At 41.7% G+C, this 23,938-nt stretch overlaps 1 protein-coding gene across 5 annotated transcripts in view; it reads left to right on the top strand.

Annotated features, from left to right (window-relative positions):
- The window catches only part of VPS13D (vacuolar protein sorting 13 homolog D), a 410,462-nt gene that overhangs the window by 140,261 nt on the left and 246,263 nt on the right, over positions 1-23,938 (top strand). For all 5 annotated transcript variants that reach the window (XM_068240470.1, XM_068240469.1, XM_068240471.1 and 2 more), the window contains exons 26-32: positions 5,223-5,400; positions 12,260-12,470; positions 15,080-15,251; positions 17,592-17,707; positions 17,839-18,051; positions 19,297-19,556; positions 21,217-21,350. In XM_068240470.1, the coding sequence (XP_068096571.1) occupies positions 5,223-5,400; positions 12,260-12,470; positions 15,080-15,251; positions 17,592-17,707; positions 17,839-18,051; positions 19,297-19,556; positions 21,217-21,350 (1,284 nt within the window). The remainder of the gene's footprint in view (positions 1-5,222; positions 5,401-12,259; positions 12,471-15,079; positions 15,252-17,591; positions 17,708-17,838; positions 18,052-19,296; positions 19,557-21,216; positions 21,351-23,938) is intronic.

Raw genomic sequence — 23,938 nt, 5'->3', positions numbered from 1 at the left:
TATGTACCATGGCTTTTTCCACAGGTCTTTACTTGAGAACCTTGAACACTTCATGTCATTAACTCTCTCAGTGAAGTTCTCAATCTGTCGATGCTACCAAAGTTTGGGTGCTATTTGGGAAGAACTAATTATTCTATCATTATTGGATGTGGAAGGAAGCTAGATCCCATATAGGAAACTCATGTAAACTCCGCGTGTATATGCGGACTAGAGACAGCAACCTCTATGGTGAACAAGGAGCTTCCGGCGGGGGGGACTAACGTCGGCCACAGCTTCCGTCGCACCGCTGATCCCTCTTCCGCGTGTGTACGTGGAGGGACCTGGCGACGAGCTGTCGCCGGCCTGTCGCGCATGCACTCACATGTGCTAGCGACAGGCCACAAATGTAGCCCGTGACTATGGGCCATAAGTGTGCCTGCGCAGGATCACGGAAGGTAAATATTTACCTCGCCACTGTTTGAGGGTCGCCGCACTAGATTGCTGGGACACCGGAGGACGGGGGAAGCCTTGTTAGGATCCAGAGGCTTTCCCCTCCTGAGGTAAGTATCTCCCAGAGGGTTTTTTGTTTCATTACAGGTTTTATTTAAAATATTTTATTGGCAACTCCCACTTTTTAGGCAGAAACATCATTAAAGTATCACAGATGGCATACAAACCACGTCATACAATCAAAAGAAATATAGCGATTAGAATGTGTATCTTGGCAGTGGGGTTTCTGCATCTTTTGCACCATTTGTTGCTGTATGCTCTGTTGCTGTATCTGGAATCTGCATTCTGCATGGGTTTGTTTGGTGGTGGAATTTTTTTATGTGCATGTTCATAAAGGCATCAATACATAACAGTAAGCATGGTTGACCTAAAATTTACTCAGGAAAATGCTCCAATAAAAAATTAAAACTTTGAAATAGACCTATCACTAGTACAGATTGTTTTTTAATATGATGATAAACAGCATACTAATATGTGACATAATGCGATAAACATGGGTGCATATAATACCAAGCGTACTCACTTTTCATTGTCAGGGCCCATTTCCACTAGGGTGGAAACAGCCGCGATTCCGCACAGTTTCCCCGCACATGAATCACACAGGGAAACGCTGCCATAGGGGAGAATGGCGCCACCGGCGGAATCGCTTGCTGTAGCGATTCGGCCGGAACCCCCCGCAGAATTCGCAGCTGAGGCTGCGAATCCCATAGCCGTGCATAGCACGGTTGATGGGATTTGTCTGCGATCCTGCCCACCCGCTCAGTGCCGGCGTGCGTCTTGCAGACGCACGCCGCACTAGTGGAAACGAGCCCTAAAGGGTTAGTAAACCAGTACTTTATGCAAATTAGGCAGTCAAATTGCATTCAAGCAGGCAGCACTCATGAAAAGTAAATAGAATGCAAATCACTTAGGATAAGGCTGAAAAATTCAACAAATCATTATTTCTCTTTGTTGGGAGCTGTATGAAATTTAAGTAAAAATATGAAAAAAATATGTGAGTACAGGAAAGCTCTCTATACTATTACTTGTACACATGCAGTTGATTATTTAAGTTTTTCTGTTCAGATTTGCTTTAAAGTACAAACTGATGTGAAAGGGATATGGAGGCTGCCCTATTTCTGTTTAAGAAATACTGTACTAGTTGCCTGGCTATCCTGCTGATCCTCTTCCTCTAATACTTTTTGCCATAGAGCCTGAACAAGCATGTGCAGCTCAGGTGTTTCTGACATCATTGTCAGATCTGACAAGATTAGCTGCATGCTTGTTTCTGGTGTTGTTCAGACACTACTGCAGCTAAATAGATCAGCATGGCTGCCAGGCAACTGGTATTGTTTGAAAGGAAGTAAATATGGCAGCCTCCATATGCTCTCAGTTCAGTTGTCCATTAAATTAGGTCAATTTATTTATTTCTAAGATATCTATCTATCTATCTATCTATCTATTTATCTCATTAGCTAAGGGATACAATGATATGTAACTAGATCTGAATATTTTACCAAAGGAAGTACGGTAGTTATGAGAAACAGTGGTGAACAAAGCCAACAGTGGACCGCTATGCAGAATTAATGTAAGGAGTCCTGTGCAAGTGGGGGCGGTGATAACGGATCATGGGTGGATCCACAGATTCTCAATTCCATACAAATATGTGAACCTAGGTTGAATTGTGCTGGCACTGTATTAATGTAGCAAATATTTTCTACCTGTTCATTATGTCTCAAGCATGACTGAGCCACAAGCAATTATCACTGCTTCTCCTGTAGCAGTGTCACATGTGTTTCTAAGGAAAAAAATGTAAAATGGGAATTAAAAAAATCCTACCATACCATTGGTATTAATATTACTATTATGTATTAATATAGTTACCATATCTTCCACAGTGCTTTTTACAGGATATAATCATGTTACTGACTGTCCTCACCGGTTTACAATCCCTATCGTAGTTATAGTCAATAGTCTCTCTACTATATTATTATTGTGTGTGTATGTATGTATGTGCTGCCATCTTCTGCAGCACTTCACAAAGTAATGAGGGGAGTGGCACAGAGAGGGAGAGACAGTTGCTAAATGTGCTGTCTGGAATTGTGGTGTAGCTGCATGGGCCCCAGAGGACATGGTGCCCCTCTGTGGCTGCATAGCCTGCACAGTCCTATGTCCACCCCGATGGTAAATAATTCCTTATTTTGAAGGCCACCTCTAGCTATGATTAAGAAACGTAAGAACATGGCATATGAATATTGTCAGGAAAATGTTTTTTTGCCCTTGTGACTTTTTTCTTCTCTGGTTTGAAGTACAATAAGGGCTATTTCACAATTAAAATCACCAAATGCAATCAGGATTTTGCTTTTTCCAGTGTTTCTAAATTTTTAACACAATCGCAGTAAGAACTTGTTCACACTAAGAGCGATTTCGCTTTTTTTGTTTATGATGGCGTTTTTTTAAAAAGCACTAGTGCAAGGTTAGCTTATGTGAGTGTCCTCACATAAGCGATGAGCTTTCTATCCAATCGCAAACGCGGCTCCTGCACCATTTTCTGAGCATTTGCAATTCAGTAGAAAGTATAGGGAAATCGCAAAGCGCTTGATAAAGTGCTTTGAATTGCAATTTCCTGAGCACTTCAATGAATAAATACATTGTATTTATTAATTTCCGGGTCAAAGATAAAATAAAACATTACTCCACAAAAGCGCTTAGAAAAGTACTTTTCTAAGCGAAAATTGCTCAGTTAGCGCTTGTAAAAGCGCGGCAAAAAACTTCCTATAATTAGCGCTTGTAAAAGCGCGGCAAAAAACTTCCTATAAAACACTTAGCGCTTGTGATAGCGCTGGCGATTTATAATGTGAACAATCCTAAGTGTAAAAATGCTACTTGCAGCCCTTTTGTGATTTTAAGACAAACGATTTTCTCTTGTATGAAAACTGTCATAGAATTACATTGTCAAAGCGCTTTTTCAGTCACCGGCGCTCAGAAAATCACTAAAAAGCTCTTGCTGTGTGCTCAAGGGCTCAAGTAGCCAAGGTTGATGGATACATGTGTATTTTTTTCAACTTATATAAATATTTAGCTATTTAACTACAATTATGAAGAGAAATCACTTCCATCGCTAGCCAGGCCCATCACTGTAACGTAACAACAGTACGGGAAATTTGGGAGCCTGCTAGCGGCGGAAGCAGGATGCATAGATATTTGCGTGGATTGGCAGTTTCGGTTTGGGGGGGGGGGGGTGCTGGGGTGTTCAGATTAGGTAGCCGGAGGGTTCAGTGTGAGAATAGGGTTGTATTTAGCTGTAGTAAAATATCCGTATTTTTACAGATATTTTGCTATCTTCATTTGTACTGAAATAAAAGCATACCAGTAAATTTACTGATATTCTACTATCAGGTTTTCAGGTGCCCAGATTTCCTCGGCTTCTTTAAATATATAGATGGGATTTAGGAAGTAAAAAAATCATTGGGTTGAAGTACAGTAGGTACTGTGTACATATGGAGTAAAATCATTCTTTATTTTTGCCATTTATACTGTGTGTGATGTTCTTTTCTTGAAGACCTTCCTATTCCTTTTATTTAGTCATATTTGTGTGCCCTTTTTATTTGTCTTTGCTGTAAAGAATGCTGTCATTTGAATAATAAAGAGGAGTTTCCGTAAATCTGCTTCTCTAAAGAAATCAGAATTAATGTGTTTTGAACAGCAACTTTGCACAGGGCTAATCAGATTCTGAAAGCGAATGATCAGCCTAGCAGCTCATTACCTACCGGTAATCAAGCATTCAGGTAATTAAAGGTTCCCATTCAGCTCATCTGTTACTGAAAAAAAACCCCGAGGGATTGGAATGGATTAGTAAACAATCTTTCAACAATGAAAAATCAGTGCAGCAAATTAAGACCTAATATGATAAAATATATAATCATTGGTAGGGTTATGTCTGTAAAGATTCTGAGACATGGACTCAGTAGTTGGCGTGTCTGTGTTTCATCTGCTGATTTAAAGGGACCCTGAACAGCGCTAAAAACTGGACCTTCCTGGGGCTTCCTCCAGCCCCCCAATACCCTCGAGGATATAGAGGCTGCCATATTTATTTTGTTTTTAAAAAAATTGCCTGGATATCCTGTTCAGCCTCTGCCTCGAATACTTTTAGCCATAGACCCTGAACAAACATGCAGATCAGACTGAAATTTGACTGGATTTTGCTTGTTTCAAGTGTGTGATTCAGACACTACTGGTGCATGAAATTAAGCAGGATGCCACACAGCTATTTTGGTTTAAAAATAAACAAACATGGCAGCCTTCATATCGCTCTCACTTTAGGTGTCCTTTATCATTGCAATGTGTATGGCAATCTTTTGGGAGAGAAGGTAGCAGCATTATGCCTATGCTGTTGTTACAATATGTATTTCTACATTGGGCCTCAATTAGTTTTCCACACAGGCCCTATTTTCTCTAAAACTGGAACTGCACTGACTGCTCATTACTCCCCAGATAATCCTGTTTTCACTTCTAAGTAATAAGAGGTAAGGTTTTTTGCTGTCTAGTGAACTTCTCAAGAATGGTTTGACAGAAAGGCATATTTTTTTGTAAAATCATTTTATATATAAATACTGTATTTCAACAGTTTCCCTAGCAGTCAGCGTTTCCATAGATTTGCTTATTACTATATTTCCACTTTATACAGAAATGAGTTGTCATTATCGTGTATAATATTTTGTTTCCCGGCTGTGTTTTTTTTCTATTGTACATAGAGTTTAGGGAAATCTTCCTCACCTATTGTGACCCCAGAGCACAAAACCAGCAGGAAGAGGAGTGAATTTCGGTCAAGTATGGAGTGTGATTCTACAGAAGGCTTATTCATGGCCTCATCTTCAAAGTCCAAGAAAGAGCCAAAGGAGGCCACTGTACCAGACTGCCCTTTAGGCCCTGGTAGGTATAATGGCATCTGCATACAAATTATGTATAGATGTCTCCTGAAGACAAGGCTGCTGATGTTGAGGGAAATTTGCACTCAATCTAGATTTTCACAAATTATTGTTTCAGGCAATGAGGATATAGTACCAATTTTACAGAGTACCTGCAGTGAAGCTTTAAATACAATTAATGTGTTCCTTATTGTTTTTGAAGGTAGCTTCGGCTGTTGGGTATATACAGTGCTGCCATAATTATTCATACTTCTGGCCAATTTTGACTTAAAGAACAAGTTACACCCATGCTAACTTAGAAATAAAAAACACATATATAAGTAGATAAATACTAGTTCTAATTACATAACAGATGTATTGCACTGTCCACGTTATGATTCCTGTGAATTTTATATAGGAAAAGCAGAGAATCCTATTCTAGACAGTTTCCATCTTGGTTACCTTTGAATTAAGCTAAGCCTGACATCATTTCCTCTCACTCTTTTTTTTCCCCTCTTGCTAATTGTGTATTCGTTACCCGCACTCCTCCCAGAGTCTTTAGACACTCCCACTGAGGTCTATACTAGGAAGTGCACTGTCTTATGTCATTAGAAGGAGGGGGGAAATACAGGGAAAAGGAGAAATATATTATAGATAAAAAAAAATTATAGATAAAAAAAAAATCCCCCAGCATGCAACTGTTTGGCAATGGCAATTAAAAAGCCAGTGCTCCTAAGGTATGTGCTAACTCCAAACCATAATAGCAGAAAAAGTTTTGAATGCAGGATTAGCATCTTTATAACTTACACTCAGACCTGTTGCTGTTGAAATTTGATTTTTATGGTGACAATCCCGCTTTAAAGTTACTTTTATTCAACCAGCAAGTAATTTTTTAATTGAAATGTCATAGATATCTCCCAAAAGATAATAAGACAAGAGGCATTGTTGTGGAAAAAGAAAACATTTCTCAGATTTTATTTACATTTGAGCAAAAAGTGTACAGTCTAAAATTATTCATACCCTTCACAAACTGTCACAGTCTGTTAGGAAATCCAAAGTTCTATACCATTCCAAATAGTCCAAGCTGTTCTAAAGCATCCTATTTACCCTGATTAAGTGGGAACAGCTGTTTTAATAAACTCAACAGGTGAAAAACAGCAGCTCACTGCAGTTGGTTTGTGGACAGTCTTGGCTAAGACAAAAGAGCTCAGTGAGGACCTGCAGCTGCGCATTGTGGCTGCTTACAAGTCAGGAAAGGGCTACAAGGCCATTTCTAAATGTTTTCAAGCTCCAGTGGCTATAGTGTAAAGTATTATTAAAATTACAAGATGTTCCGTACTGTGGTAAATCTCAGAGGACGAGGTTGGAAGCCAAAGGTGACACCTGTGCTGGCTAGGAGGATAGTGAGAGAGGTGAAAAAGAATCCAAGGATCACCACCAAGGCCATCCGGGTGAATCTGGGCTCTGCTGGTGGCAACGTCTCAAGGCAGACAGTCCAACAGACACTGCACACTGCTGGGTTCCACAGATGCAGACCAAGGTGGACACCACTTCTCCAGATAAAGCACACAAAAGCTCGCTTGTCCTTTGCAAACGCTCATCTGGATGAAGAAGAAGACTTCTGGTCTTCTGTGTTATGGTCAGATGAAACAAAAATTGACTTATTTGGTCACAATGATGTTTCCTTCATTTAGTTTAAAAAAGGAGAAGCCTTCAACCCAAAGAACACCATCCCCACTTTCAAACCTGCTGGTGGGAACCTTAAGCTTTGGGGGTGATTTTCAGCCAATGGACTAGGGAACCTAATCACAGTAAATGGCACCATGAAAAAAGAGCAAGACATGATGATTCTCAACGACATCAGGCAGTCTGCAGAGAAGCTAGTCGACAATGACCCAAAACACACAGCAAAAGTGGTGAAGAAATGGTTAACAGACAACAACATTAAAGTTTTGGAGTGGCCCACTCAGATTCCTGACTTGAATCCAATTGAGAAACTGTGGAGGGAGCTAAAGATCAGGGTGATGGCAAGAAGACCCTCTAACCTGAAAGATTTGGAGCTCATTGCTAAAGCTGAATGGGCAAAAATATCTGTGGAAAAAGCAAAAAGCTGGTCTGCAATTATAGGAAGCATTTGATTGCTGTAATAGCCAATAAAGGCTTTTCTATTGATTATAGAGAAGGGTATGAATAATTTTGAACTGGACACTTTTTGCTCAAATGTAAATAAAAGCTGAGAAATGTTTTTTTCCCCCCACAATAAAGCCTCTTTATTATCTTTTGGGAAACGCCCTGGCCCGGATTTACATCAATTGAGTTTATAGGTACAGATGTCCTGGCACCCTAGACTTGGCCCTCCATAAACCTACAAACTCCTGTCGAACCACTGGCTGGCCCAGCTGGCCAACTTCTCCCTTACTTCCCTTGCCTGTAATAGCTACAGGTGTCCCTTTGCATTAGTTAGCCAGAGGTACCCTCAGTATTAAGCAGCCAGTGGTGCCTACAGTGCCTTATGGTGAATCCGGCCCTGGAAACACCTATGTAATTTCCCATGAAAAGATAACTTGCTAGTTGAATAAAAGTAACTTTAAAGAGACTGTAACAAACAAAAAGTGCCCCTGGGGGGTACTTACCTCGGGAAGGGGAAGCCTCTGGAGCCTATCGAGGCTTCCCTCCTCCTCCCCAGGGTGGTCTCGCTGGCCCCCTCCAAAGCCACAGCCCACAATTTGTCAAGCTGTGGCGCAGGCGCACCTACAATATTTACCTTCCCCAGCGCGGGTGCAGTAGCAGCTCCCCATGGGCTAAGGCAGAAATAGCCGATCTAAATCGGGTCCGCTCTACTGCGCAGGCGCAGTAGAGCGGACCCGACTGGGATCGGCTATTTCCGCCTGATCAAGAGCCGCTACTTCGCCTGCGTTGGAGCCAGGAAGATAAATATTTGCATGACCGCCGTTTAAAGGGGCCAAGCGAGACCCTGGGGGACGGATCGATAGGATCCAGAGGTTTCCCCCTCCCGAGGTAAGTCTTTTTTTCTGATACAGGCTTTCTTGAAGTCAAGATTTGCCAGGGGTATAAGTAATTATGGGCAGCACTGTAACTCACCCATTCACTGGGAAATGGGCATTATCGTAACCCCCCCCCCCCCCCCCCCCCGCCAGCAAGATATTGATTGGACATTGATTGTCTTTCCTTTGTATCAATGATTATAGTAGAGCCAGGAGGCCACAGGCTGCAGCGGTACATAAGCAACATTTTTTCAAGGTGGCCATTAATTGTAATGTCTTTGGTATATTCTAAACAGAGTAGGTGGTGGGCCCAATCGATCCTGAAAAATCGCATTATTGATCATTCCCTTAATCTCCTCCAGACCGGATGTCTCTGGCCCCTTAAGGTTCAGAGACTGTTTTTTCTCTTAAAAATTGAGCTGTGATTACTGTGATTGGCTCACAGTGATCACAGGGTCATCAGACGGAGGCCAGCTATCTACCAGACGTTGAGTGAACAGGTTAAACTGCCAGAACGATGGGACCACACGGCAAGAGTAGTTGAAATCTATGTCGTGGCAGGAATAATAGGCCTTAAATGGCATAGATTTTAACTACCTGCGTCTGGAATAGGTTAAACAAATGGTCAATTGCCATAGTAGATTTTTTTTATTGATATGATTGCCACTAATTTAGATACAATTTCAAATTGGAATCTTAAATGCTGTGCATCAATTACATACAATCTTTTCTTTCCATCTGAATGATTTTATCTAAAATAAATTTGTTTGCCAAAAATTTCAGCATTAATGGGCACCTTTAGCCTTCGCCTACATCCGCCTATACAAAGATAGGGGCGCGGAGATCAATGTTAGGCTCCATACGCACTAAGTCTGCTGCCTTGCATTCTGACTGAATGGGCAGTGAATTTGAAAACAATTGAATAAAACCGGCTGTGATTTTCTGTGGGCTGGTTCACACCCCCTCTATTTGTACCATGCCTGTTTACTTTCATTGTATTTCTGCAACAGACAGACCTGACTACAACAGTTTTTTTTCAGACAGGGGAGCATGTTGCTATTTGCTCAGTGAATGGCATCCATTCTGTGCAATGGACCTTACTGCATCCCTGAAGTAGCACAATATATCCGTATCATATAGATACAGTACTGCTTTGGCTCAGTCTTTTGTAGTGTGAACTTTGCCAGAGGACCATTTCCCCAGCTCCTAATGTTGGACTATGTCTAACACGGAGCAATATTGCTGCTGCTGGAGGTGCCCTCATTTGATATAATCTGACACGGCGTTAGCCAGAAGTGTCAGACTAAGTCTGATTCTGATCGCCGTTAGTATCATGCTGTAATATAAATATTACTTGGGCACATTTGGGCTTCCCCTGCCTGCACCACCATCAGACTTAGTCCAATATGGCGTCAGGCTACTTAAATCGAAGTGTTGGACACTTTGATCCCCTCCAGTACTACACTATGCCACATAATTAAGCATTTCTCTGACAAGTGTGCATTGCGGGGTGGAGCTAGAGTGTGCCCTGTGTGAACTGTCACCTCTTTACACAAGTGTAAGGAGGAAGAGACTCCACCAGCTTCCAGCAGTACAGTACAGAACAATCTCCCCCAACCCACCCTGCCACGAGGCATGTTGCCAGGCAGGGATTGGGACTGGATCTCTTGAGTGACATTGCAGGGCTTAGGCTGTATAGACGCATCGCTAGCCTGCAGGCTAGCAACGCATTCAGTTGTTATGCAGGATGGAGAAGTGTCGACAGAGCAGCGTGTGTCACACGGTGTGGGGTGAGTGGTAAGAGCAATGCTTTCAGGCAGTGCTCAGCGGAGTCTATCCACTCTCAGCCAGTGCTCAGAGGAGTCTATCCACTGGTCTGTTCACTGGCCAAGGCATTGTGGGCTGCTGTACATGCGCTTAGGCACTCCCATATCGCAGTCTCTGTTGAGATCCATGTTTAGGGAGATTTGTTCACACTATGCCAAAGTGTACCACATCCATTTTGACAGATGTGCTATCCTCATTGCAAGGTCTGCTGCCACTCCAGGGCAGAGGCATTCCATTCATCTGATAAATGACAATGGAATTTGCTGTCTAGAAAGATGCACGCAGTTAGACTTTTCTACAACACACAAAAACAGAACAGGGAAGTGTAAACTGACCCATAGGAAAGAATTGCAGTCTTCTACCTGCCCTTTGCAGTACACTGCCCAGCCTGTCAAAATTCAGGGAGCAAACATAGCGTGAACTTAGCATGTAAAATATGCATTTAAAGGGGAACTGAAGTATGAGGTATACGGAGGCTGCCATATTTATTTCCTTTTAATCAATACCAGTTGCCTGGCAGCCCTGCTGGTCTATTTCTCTGCAGTAGTATCTGAATAACAACAGAAACAAGCATGCAGCTAGTCTTGTCAGATCTGGCATTAATGTCAGAAACGCCTGATCTGCTGCATGCTTGTTCAGGGGCTATGGCTAATAGTATTAGGCAGAGAATCAGCAGGAGCGTCTGGCAACTGGCATTGCTTAGATGGAAATAAATATGGCAGCCTCCATATCCCTCTTACTTCAGTTGTCCTTTAAAAACAGGCCAACATAAGCAAGCTGAAATAACATTTGCTATTAAGCCATACACTTTACATAACTGAATTGAAGGGACTGTTTTTTTCTCAGCAATAGTGGAATTTCACTTTCCGAATGGGCTTTGCTTAAAAGGAACTTTGAAGTGATGTGACATGATGAGATAAAGGCCCCAATTCACTAAGCAGTTTAGACTAGTCTACTAATGGTTTTTAATAATACCTTTTTAATACCTTTTTTTGTATAGCGCTTTTCTCCTGTCGGACTCAAAGCGCTTGCGAAGCAGCCACTAGAGCGCACTCAGTAGGCAGTAGCAGTGTTAGGGAGTCTTGCCCAAAGAACTCCTTACTGAATTACTGGCTTACTGAACAGGCAGAGCCAAGATTCGAACCCAGGTCTCCTGTGTCAGAGGCAGAGCCCTTAACCAGTACACCATCCAGCCATTGTTTTTAGTCTACTGATGGTTTTGTGTAATGTTTTAGACCGGTTTTTAGACCTGGTCTAAAACATTCTGTAATTAGGTCGGTAAAGCAGGGGAAATGATCAAAAGATGCAATTCACAAATGCAAACAAGGAGTAGCCACGCCCACTTTTTCTGACCAAGATTAGACCAGCTGATTTCTGTCAGTAAAGTAATTCTGTGAGGTATTGTATCCAGAGGAGGAGGATCAGAGGAGAAGGATGTCAGTCATAGCTAGTCGTTTGTGAATTGCATCTTTTGATCATTTCCCCTGCTTTACCGACCTAATTACCGAATGTTTTAGACTAGGTCTAAAAACAGGTCTAAAACATTTGGTAATTATTACTGAATTCCCTTTTGATGCAACTGATTTACAACAAACCAGCAGGAGACTAAAAAAAACATCAGTAGACTAGGCTAAACTGCTTAGTGAATTAAGGCCGTTTATGTGCATTTATAGTCCCATACCTACACAGAACTAGCCTCTGTTCCTTTTTTCTCACTGTTAGGGTTAAGAATCCAAGACCCTAAGTAACAGTCTCTCTGCAGAGTAACGCTCACTGATAACTAATTAGAGGTCATAAAACTCCTTTGGCGGCTAAAACATTTCTGAGTGCAAGGAATAGATAAAAGGGTGTAAATAATTGTCTATTGGGGAAGTAATGAGGGATTCCAGGAAAGTCCCATTTAGGATTATATACATTTTATATGTCGTTTATTTTCACTTTGAGTTTACTGTAAAACCTCAGTTTTCCGAAAATATATGCTGGGTATTACTGTATTTGCCATTTTAGAATCTGTTAAGAAAACTCAGAGATATGTGTGTCTTCTGTCCGCAGATGAACACATCTGTCTTTTAGACTACATTGTAATTGACCTACAAGACATGGACATCTTTGCCGCACAGAGGTGTCACACAGACTCTGCTGAAGATTTGGAGAAATCCCCACCTGAACTCTGCTTTCCATCATACTTTGTCAAACAGACAGGTGGAAGCCTTTTAACTGAACGATGTCGGTTAAAGCTGCAGCTGGAGAGGAATCTGGACAAGTGAGTAATCCTAACCACTTAAGGACCGGGCTATGTTTTGCAGATCTGTGCTGCGTGGGCTCTTCAGCCCACAGCACAGATCAGGATTGACGCAGGGCGATCAGACTTCCCCCCCTTTTTCCCCACTAGGGGGATGTCCTGCTGGGGGGGGGTCTTATTGCCGCCGCTCTGTGTGGCTCCTCAAAGCCCCCCTCCACAGCGATTTCCAGCCTCCCTCTCCTTCCCTCCCTCTTGCTATGGGCGGCACAGGACAGCGATCCGTCCTGTACCACCTCTGATAGGCTTCAGCCTATCAGATGCCGGCGAACCCCAGCCAATCAGAGGCCGGGGATCGCCGATCTCCTTTACGTGCCGTGCGACGTAAACACCGGGGATTTCTTCCCCGCGTGTTTACATTTAGCCTGCGAGCCACGATCGGAGGCTCGCAGGCTGTTCACGGAGACTCCCTCCGTGAACTGACCTGGAACGGCCGTTTCCATGAAAAACCACTTACGACCTGCCGCCGCCTATCAACGTTAGGCGGTCGTTAAGTGGTCAAAGGACCTCTGTCACGAAAATCTTAACATTTTAAATACATGTGAACATATACAAATAAGTATGTTTCTTTACAGTAAAATGAGTCATGAATTATTTTTCTCCTATGTTGCTGTCACTTACAGTAAGTAGTAGAAATCTGACATTAGTGACAGATTTTAAACTAGCCCATCTTCTCATGGGGTGGTTCTCAGGGTTTTCTTTATTTTTGAAAGCACTCAGTGAATGGCAGTTGCTCCGTCCAACTGCCAAAAAAGTGTGCAGAGAGCAGGGAGGCTGGCCATCATCTTTGTATACATCTTTTTCAAGGCATGTCTTTATAAAGAATAAAGGCTACGCTGAGAATCCCCTATGGAGAGATGGACTAGCCCAAAATCTGTCGGTAATGTCAGATTTCTACTACTTACTGTAAGTGACGGCAACATAGGAAAAAAGTAAGTTATGGCTCATAAAAACAATAATATTTTAATAGCGCTTTTCTCCCTGGGGACTCAAAGCGCTGTGACCCTGCATTATGCAGTCTCAAGGGCTAGGGAAAAGAGGTGAGTTTTTAGCCTTTTTTTTAAAGCTTTTCAGAGAAGGAGCCTCTTGTACGGATTGTGGAAGTGAGTTCCATAGAGTAGGGGCTGCATAGGAAAAGGCCTGAGCACCAAATGTTAAGTGTATCCTGGGAATAACCAGCTTCATCTTGTTGGCAGAGCGGAGGGTGCGTGGAGGGGCATAAAGTTCCAATAGATCCGCTATGTATTTGGGTCCCATGTGGTTTAAAGCCTTGAATGTCAGCAGGCAGATCTTAAAATTGATTCTCCATTTTACTGGCAACCAGTGAAGAGTTTGCAGTACTGGGGTGGTGTGTGAGCTGCGGGGGGCATTGGCTAGGAGTCTGGCTGCAGCATTCTGTACTAGCTCTAAGGGGCGCAGAACCTTATCTGTAGATCCGATGAACAGGGCGTTACAGTAGTCTAGGCGGGAGGATACAAATGCCTGAACCAGGGAAGGTCTTCAGCTGGGATAAGGTGTTTGATTTTCGCTATATTTCTTAGGTGTAAGAAGGAAGACTTGACGACAGATACCTGCTGTCTGAGTTGTAGATTTCCATCCAGGATCACCCCAAGGTTTCACACAGAGTCTTTATACTGTACAGTATCTCCCCCAATTGCTAGTTTGAGGTGGTGAGCAGTTCGAACTTTATCCATCATGTGTGGACCACCTACCACCACCTACACCTGCAAAGAGTAATGGTGATAGTTCAGAACCCTGTGGAACTCCATAGGCAAGTGGCACTGGATTAGAGTAGTGTGTGTCCAGACATACTTGCTGTGTCCTGCCATACCGTACTGTATGTAATATATATATATACACACACACACACACACACACACACACACACACACACACACACACACACACACACACACACACACACACACACACCTGTTGATTTAACTAAGTGGTTAAATCGGACCCGAACTCTTGCATAGCACACGATGAAAAGTCTTACTTCCATAGGTAGTTGCTTAATTCATTCACTTTACTGTGTTTTGTGTTTGTTTCGCCAGATTAATCAGCAGTGTACCCACATTTTAAACTGGCTATTTATGTAATATGAAGTTTAATATGCAAATTATAGAGTGATATCAACTAAAATAAAAATTGCCCAAAATAGAATTATTTTAGTAGTTTCTCCACCCATAGCACTTATGTTGGTTTTGTAAAGTTTGAAGGTAGAGAAGCTTTACAGCATCTAGTCACAAGAGGGCACCTGCCCTTCACTATTGAAATTACTGAACTATGCCACCATCATTTAGCTATTTTAGAGCAGAGGGACTATACTTGTTTGGTGTAGACACCACATTCATATGGTCTTTTTTTAAAAGGGTAATCGTCTCAGGCACTCAAGTCTCCTTATAGCAGCCAATCAGATTTAAATTTGTGTTAATAAACCCTAGTTTGAATCTGATTGGTTTCTGGTAAACAGTACAAAATGTTAGATTAATATTTAAAAGCCATAGTGCTTTTTTCAAACCTTTGTCATTTTGATTCACTGTGATATTCATTTTTTTCCCCCTCTCCAGAGAAATCAGTCACTCGGTTCCAGATATGTCAATTCATGGAAGCTTGTCCTCTGTCCATTGCTCTATGGATCTTAGCAAATATAAGTTAATCAAAGGCCTGCTGGAGAATAATCTGGGAGAACCTGTGGAGGACTTTATGCGACCATATGACTTGCAGGATCCACGCATTCATGTACGAAAAATTCATTGTGAATATTGTCATCAAAGCCATACTTTGGGCAAAAAGCTAAATATATAGTTGAAATGCATCTTATCCAAAGTGTTTTATGGTTCCAAATGTTTAAAGAGGAACTGTCGCAAAAATCTTAAAATTTAAAACATATACAAATAAGAAGTTTATTTCTTCCTGAGTAAAATGAGCCATAAATTACTTCTTAAATGTTGCTGTCACTTACAGTAGGTAGTAGAAATCTGACATTACCAACAGGTTTTGGGCTAGTCCATCTCTCCATAGGTGATTCTCAGCATGGCCTTTATTCTTTATAAAGACACTCCCTGAAAAAGATTTATACAAAGATGCTGACCAGCCTCCCTACTCACAGTACACTTTTTTTGCCAGTTTGATGGAGCAACTGCCATTCACGAAGTGCATTTTGAAAATAAAGAAATCCCTGTGAACCCCCCATGAGGAGATGGGCTAGTCCAAAACCAGTCGGTTCGGTCAGATTTCTACTACCTAATGTAAGTGACAGCAACATAGGAGAAAAGTAATTTATGGCTCAGTTTACTCTGGAAGAAACGTACTTCTTGATTGTATATGTTTACATATATTTAAAATTTTAAGATTTTTGCGACAGAGGTCCTTTAAAGTTATGTACAGTCTAGTTTGGTTAAAAATAAAAATAAAATAATCTGTCCATCAAGTTAAATATGGTACAATAGTACCGTGCACCCTCACATATCTAGAAGGTGACTGGTGGAAGACGTGATTAGAGGTGGGAATCTCATGCAGGACACTGATTTTTTTTTTTTTTTTTTTACCTGAGGAAACGGCTGGGACCCACTAAATGCATTGTCTTTTTAGTGTTCAATAAAATATATATATTTTTTAATCTTATCTATAGGAGTTTTCCTTCCTACCCTCAGATAATTTTGAAGTAGCCTAACATTTTATTTTAGTGTTTCCTCTATTCTTAATAAAAGCCCATAGACTTTCATGGTACCATTCACAGTACATCTGCGTTCCGGTGCCTTGCAATGTAACATGGTCGAACACGTTTTATTGCTGAACACTCACGATTTCCCATTAAGTTCCATTGTGTTACACCTATGTTATGATTTGACACACATGCCATGTATCAGGACGCGTGCATGAAATCACAATTATGCATGCCTTTTGTAGGCATCCATAAACGGCTGCTCTCATTTCACACACCTGAAATGAGAGCAGCCAGTGGAATCCGGTCACATGCTCTGCATACTCATTGTGGATCTGTGACTCTGTAGTAAAAATAGTGGATCCACTCCAGCTATGTGTACTATAAATGGTAAATTCTTAATGATATTAGTGATATTGTATATACTTGCATATAAGCCGGCTCGCGTATAAGCCGAGCTACCCACTTTTCCCTCAGAAACCAGGAAAAAGTGATTGACTTTTGTATAAGCCCCCACCCCAGTATAGTCCCCTCCACAGTAGCCAGATGTGCCCCCTGTACAAGTCAGCCCCCTTCCCCATAGCCAGATGTGCCCCAAGGATGATACAGCTGTGTCTCAACACCACTAGATGGCATCATAGATCTAAGACACAGATTGCCACACAGGAAGAATCCCCGATCATGGTCACCGCCGACACTATGCTTGCATGCTCCTCTCCACAAGCCAGGGGACACAGGTAGTCTTGAGCAGCGCACTCTGCACACCATGTTGCAGGGGATGGGGGACACAGACATAGCATGGAGCCAGCCGGCAAGAGCAGGATCACTAGTACACGATCCTTATGCTCCTCTGCCCGTAACAAAACCTGCTCCACCATCCGTTCTGCTCCACTGACTCACATATAAGTCGAGGGTGTAACTAGGGTGTAACTTTTCAGCACATTTTTTTGTGCTGAAAAATTAGGCTTGTACGCGAAGGTAATTATTTTTTTATTGTTACTTTGAAAAAATAATTTAAAAAATATATATTTTTAAAAGAATTGATAATTTATTGTTTTTTTTTATTTTTTATCAAGAAAATATTATAAACAGCAATGAGATTTTGATATGTTTTTGTAGCTCTGCCTGCTGGTTGTTTTACAAACTTTGTGAGTTAAACACCTTGTTACAGAATGATCCAGTTGATGCAAATTTGTTTGTGATTTGTAAGTCTGAAAAATTATGAAAGCACTGATAAATAGAGATGGTTAATGAGACACTAATCATTTCAAGCTAATGCAACATTGATGCTAATTTCATGCAGGCTAAATATTATTATAATTTAGCTCATCATAAAGACTGTTAATTTCTTTTAAAACCATTAGTAAATACAGAATTTTTTACCATTTTGTTTCTTATTGTGTTTAAATTTACAGACGGTACTAAGTGGAGAGGTCTACACAGGGGTGTCTTTCCTTATTGACATGGTGAATGTAAGTCTAGAACTGCTTGAAGATAAAGGAAAGGATGGGATGAATAATTCCTTGGCCCGGTAAGCTTAGGGGAAGGAAGACTGCTGCCTGCATTTGAAAAGCTGTCAGGCCACTAAAGTATTTGTCACTGTGGGCAGTATTATTTCTTTGTACTCAACACTGTATAACTATTGTTTTTACTCATGCATAGGTTTGATTTTAAAAAATCAAAACTGCTTTTTGAGAGCTTTTCGAACCAGACGAAGTCCATTAACCTGGTTTCCCATTCTATGATGGCATATGACACTCGTTACATTGGCCATAAGCCACCCGTGGCTCCTAAGCCGAACATGTTCAGCTGCATCTTACAGCCATCCAAGAACAACAGCAATCCAGGTTCCCTGCAGATTGAATTACATCACAGGTATGAGAGATATACGTAGATAGTTGTACTTTTAGCAATAATGTCACTTGTATATAATCTAGACCTAATACAGCTGTGGTTTGTCCTAGTTGGATCGGAGGATCTTTTTATATTGCTCATGCTTGAATAAGCTTCTAGGCTAATGTAGGCCAGTGTATAGATCAGTGTGCAATTTGATCCCAAATGTGTATTTCTTTTTTAGGTTATGTGGCAGAAATGTGTTCTGATTTACATCTACTCCATTAGGAATAACTATCTTTTTCAGGGATCAGTGCATTTTCCTCATGCACAGGCTGAACTGAAATTTACTCTTATTTTCTGTTATTTAGTAGCTATTAAAGCCCAATTCTAATCACACTAGTTTGTTAGTTTTTAATGGGTGGGTTATCTTATGTCTTCAATACATGGACTGTTATATTCCAGTGGTGTAACTATAAGGGAGCAGCCCTTGTGACTGCAGGGGGGGGGGGGGGCAGAGCAGTAGGAGCCCCTACTACTAACCTTCCCTTCCTCCGATATAAGGTCCCAACATCCAGATCAGGTGTTTGGTTTTTTGTGTGGCAACTCTTGTTACTATTGTGAAGATCATAATTGCCACTATTGTGTTATGACTCTTGTAAGATGGGCCCCCAGGCTGTGAAGTGCACAATGTGGTGGCAAGACAAGGGATGGGACCACTGGGGGGCCCTATCAAAGTCTTGCTGCTGGGACCAATGAGTTGAAGTTGCACCTCTGCTTCTGCCATGCTATTTCTGCTGCGTATTTGTCTTCCATCACATCTTGTATCTGGGACTTTAATAACTTTGCACCTTTTTTTTTTTCAATTGGATTTTTGGAAAGCATGCATTTGGCCGACGATTATCCAGTCACAATGGCACAATCAGTGTAATAGAAATCTCAGTACCTCTTTCCCAGTAATGCAATTTGATTTTCCCCAAACGCAAACCTACTGCATTATGCATTTTTCCTGCATTTGTATTAGTCAATGGGAGAGCAATAAAAGTGCATGGTGCTATTTCTACTGAATCTTTGCAAAAATGTAAATGGAATTGCACTGTGAACATGAACAATCACACACAGAATTGCACCAAAACAAGTGGTATAAAATAAAGAAATCGCAGTGCATTGAGATTGCAGTCTTCTGTGGGAAAATGATCATTTAATTTGGCTTTGATATGAACTCTGAACAACTTTTTTTAGCTAGAGTTGGGACTTTAAATGTGTTATGTCTGTTGTATTGTTTAGATCAACAGTGGACACCTCCTGCTTCACAGTTGTGCTAAACAACCTGAGAGTGTTTCTTATATTTGACTGGTTGATGCTTGTGCACAAGTTTCTCGTGACACCTAGTGACAAGTTACCCCATGTCCATCTCCGTCGAGAAGAAAGGTCCAGTACCTCTACCCCTGTACTCCCAAAGACTGTGAAATCTGGTGTTGTAACTAAGAGGGCATCTGTTCCACTGGCTCAAGAGAAGCAGCTCGAAGTGAAAATCAATGTGACTGGTGAGAAATGTATTATTCTTATCCTACATTTTGGTTTTGAGTGTAGTTTTTTCCTTCTCACAAAACAGGCTGAGACCAACATTTGCCCACCATATCCTAGAAGACTGACAGCCTTTGGCACAAGTGGCTGGGCATAAGCTGCTGTTTTTTTTTGTGTTTTTTTTTTTACTTTTGTTCAGAGCAGACATACTATAGTTCAGGGACTTCTCATAGTCTTCAGCCATATGTTAGGTAGTACCCAACAATTAGAGGTGATATCAGCATCAAATTATGGTCAAATTATGTTTTAGCTTCAAAGTAAGCAGAAATAATCACAATGAGTGTGGGGAACAAAGAAATGCTGTTTTCTTTCTAGAAATATTAGTACATACTCTAAATGTCATTCTGAATTGTTTATGCAGTAAAGCCCATTTCCAGAACAAGATCCAAAAATCTCATGCATAGCTTAGTAATCGGAGCTTAGTAATCGGAGTGCCACTCAAATGTTACCGTTCTTCTTTGAATAAAGTTTCTGAAGCTAAAAATACTGTCCTTAAAATGTTAACCGTTTACCAGCCACATATAGCAAAACTATATGTGAACTGCAGGGACGATTTTTCGTCTGGATGGCAGATTGCTCCATGGCGTCTCCTATCCTCTGCCAGCGGTGCTGCAATGCCTACATCTTCTTCTGAGTTCCGATCACATAATATGACATGTGATCATAACCAAGGGGATGGTGTCAGTGTTGCAGTGCTGCCCGGTGGTGGAAGAGGGGTAATGAAAGTCTCTTTCATCACCCCCCTTTTCACCACCAGATGGCAATGCATCGCTGGCACCATCGGGGTTATAATCACATGTCATATCATGTGATCGGAACTCAGAAGAGGATGCTGGGAGTGCAGTGCTGCGGGTGGATGAAGAGGATAAGCCGATTTAGCAGAGAAGCCAATCCAGCCGCCCGGAACAGGTAAATATAAAGAAGCTCCCTGAGCCGATCTGCATAGCTGCATTAGGCAGCAAAATGACTGGCATACATTGTCTAGCTCAATATAATGCATGCAGGGCTCTTAACAGGTTAAACAGAAGCAGCATACTTGAGAATGTTAGTTCCAGGCTCTGTGGGTGGAGCTGCTGCTTATATAACATGATTATCTTGTTTAGATTGCAAAGGGGCAGGCACAGACTGAAGATTGCGGAGAATGTTGCAGTCTATAGGAATGAGGTTCTGTGATGCAGGAAGTGGAGATAATTTAAGCTCCTAACTGGACACTTTAAAGCTTGTTTAATCAAAGACAAGGAGCTACTATTGTCTAGAAAAACATTAGTGCCTAGAGTAAAAAGTTTAGTGGGAAATGTTATACAGGTTCAACCAGATCAGGATTTAGGTTAAGTGGACCCAGCACTGCAAGGGTAATGGTTGCATAGTAAAACAGCCGCAGATTGCCTCATTGACCCTGCTCTGTTCTGTACTGCTTGCAAGTCACAGGGTCTCATTTAATTCTAATCCCATGTCTCAATGCATCCACTGTTTGTGTATTTCACCTCATCCTCTGTACCATTATGTAGGGGGTAGGTGTTCATGATGGGGGGAGGGGTGCTGATAATGTAGTCATGATGGGTATAGGGATGAGATTCAGCGTTTTGTGAGACTGAACCTTCTCTGTTTGATGTTTTGCAGGAACTGAGTTTGTGGTTGTGGAAGATGCATCTTGTGCTGATACAAATGCCATAATTCTCAAAGGAACAACTGTTCTTACCTACAAGCCTAAACTGGTGGATCGGCCCTTCTCGGGCAGCTTATTTGGGATTGAGGTAAAATAAAGATTCACTACCTATTAATTAGAAGCCATATATAATCATCTAACATGATCTATCCTCAATCAACATCATCCATTCATAATTGTATCTTCATTCTCTCATCCATCTACCGTGTGTGTGTGTGTGTGTGTGTGTGTGTGTGTGTGTGTGTGTGTGTGTGTGTGTGTGTGTGTGTGTGTGTGTGTGTGTGTGTGTGTGTGTGTGTGTGTGTGTGTGTGTGTGTGTGTAATCATCATTCTCATGTTTTTCTGTGTCATATTATTCCATCTCATGGCTGTTTCACACCGCTCCTTCTGCCCACCCTTCTATCCGTCACCAGTGCCCGTTTTCCCTTTGATTCATATTACCAGACTTTTCTTTAAAGAGAACCCGAGGTGTGTTTAAAGAATGTTATCCGCATACAAAGGCTGGATCTGCCTATACAGCCCAGCCTCTGTTGCTATCCCAAACCCCACTAAGGTCCCCCTGCACTCTGCAATCCCTCATAAATCACAGCCGTGCTGTGAGGCTGTGTTTACATCTGTAGTGTCAGTCTCAGCTGCTCCCCCGCCTCCTGTATAGCTCCGGTCCCTGCCCCCGTCCCTTCCCTCCAATCAGCAGGGAGGGAAGGGATGCAGGCGGGGACTGGAGTTCTGCAGGAGGCGGGGAGAGCAGCAGACTGACACTATAGAGATAAACACAGCCAGCTCTGACAAGCTGTTTGTCAGCAGCGTGGCTGTGATTTATAGGGGATTGCAGAGTGCAGGGGGACCTTAGGGGGGTTTGGGATAGCTACAGAGGCTGGGCTGTATAGGCAGATCCAGCCTCTGTATGCAGATAATATTCTTCAAGCCCACCTCGGGTTCTCTTTAATACCTGAATTGGGACTTCAACCACACTGTTAAAAAGTAAATGCCACTGTTGGTGGGAAAAAAGCAGGATGCAAAGGATAATTACAGCACTTCCGTATGGTTTGTAACAGAAAATAGTGGACAGATGTGATTTTACCTACTGCAATCACAGATATGTACAAATTAGACAGATTTGTACATAAAGCCACGTACACGCTAGAAGATTGTAATAGTTTGAAAAGACCTATGAACAATAGAGAGCTGTGGAAACACTGGCACCAGTCACATGTCTGCTGAGTAAGCGGGAATAAGGTTATTTACGCTAAATCATTTAAAATGGTCAATATATGGGACATCAGCGGAGGCTAATCATACAGTATACTAGAGAGATTAGATTATTGTAATAAAACTTTTTTTTTGTTATTCATTTTTTAGTGATTAATTTATTTTCATTTGTAATTTTGTTTTTCAACCCTCTTTACGTGTACACTGACCTAAAGGATTATTAGGAACACCCGTTCAGTTTCACATTAATGCAACTATCTAATCAACCAATCACATGGCAGTTGCTTTAATGCATTTAGGGGTGTGGTCCTGGTCAAGACAATCTCCTGAACTCCAAACTGAATATCAGAATGGGAAAGAAAGATAATTTAAGCAAATTTGAGCGTGGCATGGTTGTTGGTGCCAGACGAGCCGGTCTGAGTATTTCACAATCTGCTCAGTTACTGGGATTTTCATGAGCAACCATTTTTAGGGTTTACAAAGAATGGTGTGAAAAGGGAAAAACATCCAGTATGCGACAGTCCTGTAGGCGAAAATGCCTTGTTGATGCTAGAGGTCAGAGGAGAATGGGCCGACTGATTCAAGGTGATAGAAGAGCAACGTTGACTGAAATAACCACTCGTTACAACCGAGGTATGCAGCAAAGCATTTGTGAAGACACAACATGCACAACCTTGAGGTGGATGGGCTACAACAGCAGAAGACCCCGCCTAGTACCATTCATCTCCACTTCAAATAGGAAAAAAGAGGCTACAATTTGCACGAGCTCACCAAAATTGGACAGTTAGAGACTGGAAAATGTTGCCTGGTCTGATGAGTCTCGATAGAGTCAGAATTTGGTGTAAACAGAATGAAAACATGGATCCATCATGCCTTGTTGTTGTTGGTGGTGTAATGGTGTGGGGGATGTTTTCTTGGCACACTTTAGGCCCCTTAGTGCCAATTGGGCATAGTTTAAATGCCACAGGCTACCTGAGCATTGTTTCTGACCATGTTCATCCCTTCATGACCACCATGTACCCATCCTCTGATGGCTACTTCCAGCAGGATAATGCACCATGTCACAAAGCTCAAATCATTTCAAATTAGTTTCTTGAACATGACAATGAGTTCTCTGTGCTAAAATGGCCCCCACAGTCACCCGATCTCAACCCAATAGAGCATCTTTGGTATGTGATGGAACGGGAGCTTCGTGCCCTGGATGTGCATCCCACAAATCTCCATCAACTGCAAGTTACTATCCTATCAATATGGACCAACATTTCTAAAGAATGCTTTCAGCACCTTGTTGAATCAATGCCACATAGAATTAAGGCCGTTCTGAAGGCGAAAGGGGGTCAAACACTGTATTAGTATGGTGTTCCTAATAATCCTTTAGGTGAGTGTATAATTTCATAATGTGCATGTACATGTGATTATATAATCAGCGTTTGTTACAATAAAATGAATGGAAAATTGTCCCCAAAT

Source organism: Hyperolius riggenbachi, chromosome 6, assembly GCF_040937935.1.
Source record: "Hyperolius riggenbachi isolate aHypRig1 chromosome 6, aHypRig1.pri, whole genome shotgun sequence".
Taxonomy (NCBI): domain Eukaryota; kingdom Metazoa; phylum Chordata; class Amphibia; order Anura; family Hyperoliidae; genus Hyperolius; species Hyperolius riggenbachi.
This window is presented reverse-complemented; position numbering and strand designations above follow the sequence as displayed.